A 4,144-nucleotide genomic window follows, 5' to 3' on the forward strand; every position below is an offset into this window, starting at 1 on the left:
AGTTCTGTAATGCTCAAGAGGTTAACATATTTTCAACTTCTACACTATTTTGTCTCATGTCTTAGATTCTGATTCTGAAATTCTACAAAAATGATTTTTTTTTTCTTCTCAAAAATAGTCACCATTTAAAGTGTTATTTTTCAAATTTTTCTTCGGGGGAGGGGGCCCCCGGACCCTGCTAGTGTTGCTAGGTTACAGACTGCTATAAAAAAAAAATTGCACAGCTGCTATAAAAAAAATCTAGGGGAAACACTGTTCTAAGAATTGTTGTTAAAACGATTAAGTTATTTTTCAATAGACATGTTTTTTGTTTTTGTGAGAAATAAAGGGTGGGTGCTGGCAGTGGGGCTCATTGGGTGCTCAGCACGCCTAAAGCTCTGACCCTAGAATGGCCCCTGATACAAGCCATTTTACTTTATAAGAAATGTTGTCATTGTTTTTTGTTTATTCTGTGGTTTTGTTGCTCTGTTCTGTTCACTTATCTTTCTCTCCCTGAGGTCTCATCCGATATGACTTCCTGTAAAAAGTTTTTATTCGTGTCTTTATCTCCTGACCTGATTCGAGGGTCCGTCAGACGCTTTAAAAACAAATGTTAAGCCCTCTGAGGAAAACTGTAACGTTTGATTTAGGCAATAATAAATGATAAAAATGGAGGAAAATGTCTATTTCGATATTTCATGTTTAAAGCAAATTCATAATTGATGATTCCATTTATCTGTGTATTATATTCAGACGGTCAGGGTTTTCTTCTCCTGCTTTAGTGTTCACTGTTTCCTGTTCGAATGGCTTTAATTTGAAGTCCTAGCGTAGAAGCAACGTTCCACCTGAGACTTAACATAAGTCCCGCCCACAAAGCTGCAGCTGGAGCTCTGATTGGTCAGCTGCTGTATGTTGGCAGGTCTGTGTATTTAATGCATTTCCAGCAAGGTTACACTATACTGTACAGGTGTTTCTGTTATTTTGTCCACGCCCGGTGCACTGAACCACTGTCGTGTCTGCTTTGATTATGATTTGCATATTCACCTTTATGTTCCTTTGTCTTATTTAGACTGCAGCACAAACACTGAGTGAGAGCAGCGCCACAGTTAGTTCAGCCTGAGCAGACAGGAAGTGAAATCTTTGTTTTATTCACCGCACACTCACATGTCAGTGTCATCTCACAGGGCCAAGATGCAGTGGAGTCTGGTTCTGTTCGTTCTGATGGGTAAGTGCATCAGTGCACAAACCAGTACAGCTTCACCTGCATTCATAAAGCAGCTTCACAGTTCTCTGTTATTATCACATGAAAGGTGAAACATCCAAGTATCTGATCACAGAGTCTCATTTGTAAGTAGGAGGTGTGTCATGACTACCTGTGATTTTGCTCCATCACTGCAGTGTTTTCTCTGGTTTTAGGTCAGTGTTCCCTCTTCACATGTCAGCTCTTTAAATACCACTTCATTGACAAGACAAGGAGCTGGGATGAAGCCCAGAAGTACTGTAGAGAGAAGCACACAGATCTGGTCACGGTGTACGAAGAGACAGACATGCAAAGACTCCGTCGTTCTGCAAAGAAACAAGGAGCCTGGACTGGACTGTACAACAAACCAGTATCAGACAAAAATGAATGGAACTGGCGCTGGTCTCAGGCAGGGGTGGAGTACACTGAAGATGCAACAAACTGGTGTCACGGAGAACCAAATAATGCCAATCATGGTGAATACTGTGTGTGGATGACTCCATCAAAATGCTGGAGGGATGTCTCATGTATGTCGCGATTGTATCGATTTATCTGCTACAATGGTAAGAATAAATTGCAATAACCCAACTTTGTACATTTTGATTTCATCCTCTGTGACAATTGCACTATATGTTGATGCATCTTTTTAAATAATAATTTAAAAAAAACAAAAAACTAAGAGACTATCTGGGTTGTGAACATGTTCCTCTGTTTACTCCACAGCGGAGAATCGATCTTACACGTTCTACGAGACAATAGGATACAGGACCTGGCCAGAGGCCCAAAGGTACTGCAGAAAGTATCACACAGACCTGATCAGTGGAACAAAACAGCTGGAAGAACTACCCAGTGATCTTTCGAACACGGCAGGACTTTATTGGATCGGCCTGTTCGCAGACACCTGGAGGTGGTCTGATGGGAGTAGTTCCTTTTTCAGACCCTGGAGTCAAACCTTTCCTGTATATCATCCAGGCATCAGCAAATGTGCTACGCTGAATAAAGACGGCCGCTGGAATACTGCTAACTGTAACTCACAAAAACCCTTCTTCTGCTACAGCGGTGAGTGTTCTACAGTTTGTTTAACAGGAACATCACCAGAGACAGTCTGAGGATCCGTCTGAAGTCACATTTGTGTCTTTGTGTTTGTGTTTTGTAATTTCCCTGACAGACAACGTGATCCTGATCAAAGAGAACAAGACCTGGGAGGAGGCCATCAATTACTGCAGAGAGAAGCACAACGACCTGATCTCCATCACTGACGCCGAGCAGCAGAGGTGGGTCCAAGAGAGAGCCAAGAACGCCACCAGCTCCCACGTCTGGCTGGCACTGCGCTTCACCTGCATTCTGGAGGTCTGGTTCTGGGTCACAGACGAGAGAGTCGACTACAAGAACTGGGCCCCGAACGTAAAGATGGACGACTGCAACATGTCTGGAGCCATGGAGGCAGGAGGGAAACACAAGTGGATCAAAGAGGATGACATGATGAAGTTTAATTTCTTCTGCTCTAAGTCTTGAAGCCTTTCTGTTTTCTGGTGGCGTATTTCTCTTAAACAAGCTGACGTTGTTGTGTGTGTTCTCTGGGTTTGTTCAGCTTGAGACAAAGTCAGTCACAAAGTGCTGCAGGATTGCTGAAGATGTTTATAATCTAACGTGTGAAATGCTGAAGTTATGATACAAAAGATGCTTTGCTGTTTCTGAAATGTGAATGAATCTCTTGACGGCTGGATGCAGAAACGTGACAGCCAACGACAAGCAGTGATCGTTTGTTTTTCCTGTGGATATTTTAACATCATTATATCATTTTTATCATTAGTAAAGTATATCAAAGTTATGTTTTTACTTCCATATGTGTGGTATAATCACTGTTGAATATGTTTTAATTGTTAAAAGTCCAGTTAAAGTGAAACTCTCGCCTGGCAGGACGGCGGCTAGCGGAACAAGCTAATGCTAACGTGAGTTGTTCAAAAACCTTCTTTTTAGTAAACTCTGCGTACACAAACAATGTTCTCAATGCTCGTGTTCATGTGTAGAGACCCTGGTGATACTACGAGCAAAGTTTCATGTTGTGTCGAGACTTCTTACTGTTTTAAAAACAGAGATTTTGATGCTAACGCTAATTTGCCTGCAGCATTCCCATTGAAGATGAGTTTAACCCGAAAACGAAAATATGGTAATCTTAAAAATAGCGCTTTTGTCGTAATAATGCTTTTACACGAAGGTTTGACTCACAAAAAAAGCCTTGGTTGCATTTTGGCGAGAGTTTCACTTTAAGATCTGGTAGATGAAGGTAATAATATGTAAAATCAAATTTATGTAACAATCTCATTTTTGTGTAAACATTTAATTTGCTTCATTTATCCTAAATAAACCTTTAAAGTTGACATTTTGTGGTGTACTATCTCCGTCTCTCCGTCCGTCACTGATTTGTGACAGCAGGACCTGGTGTTCGGTTCCAGCAGACGGTCCGAGACTCACAGCGGACAGCAGACATACATTTCACTACACAAACATACATCGAGCACAGCGGTGAGCCGACGCAGAGCCACAACAGTATCCACGCTGTTCTCATGAGGTTACACAAACCCAGCTGTCTCTCCTCCTCTCACCGGGTCACAGCCTCACATCATCGCAGCGTCTGAGGTTTATCTCGCTGCTCATCTCCGAAGGGCCACGCTGGTTATGACACGCAGGCAGCTGGGTGGTGCGTTCACCTGGGGCTGCCGCTGATACAGTGACAGAGGAGTGGAGCAGATAGGTGGAGGCCCCGCGGTGAGGAAGATAAGCTGCGGGGAAGTGGTTTAAAGAGACGAAGCATTATGTGGAGTCGGGGAATCATCAGCAGCTTGGAAATGTATTTTTATCCTGAGTGACGGTGTTACGGTGACATATTTTAGCAGAGCTCAGAGTGAAATGGTAATCGTCAGG

General features: G+C 42.7%; 1 protein-coding gene across 1 annotated transcript; it reads left to right on the top strand.

Annotated features, from left to right (window-relative positions):
- Positions 1 to 1,113: 1,113 nt before the first annotated feature.
- LOC115566046 (macrophage mannose receptor 1-like) lies at positions 1,114 to 3,131 on the top strand. Its single transcript, XM_030391803.1, has 4 exons — positions 1,114 to 1,204; positions 1,396 to 1,695; positions 1,943 to 2,278; positions 2,388 to 3,131. Exons 1-4 carry the CDS (start codon positions 1,144 to 1,146, stop codon positions 2,732 to 2,734), a joined length of 1,044 nt encoding a protein of 347 aa, XP_030247663.1. The 5' UTR covers positions 1,114 to 1,143; the 3' UTR covers positions 2,735 to 3,131.
- Positions 3,132 to 4,144: the final 1,013 nt, after the last annotated feature.

Source organism: Sparus aurata, chromosome 16 (assembly GCF_900880675.1).
Source record: "Sparus aurata chromosome 16, fSpaAur1.1, whole genome shotgun sequence".
Lineage (NCBI taxonomy): Eukaryota > Metazoa > Chordata > Actinopteri > Spariformes > Sparidae > Sparus > Sparus aurata.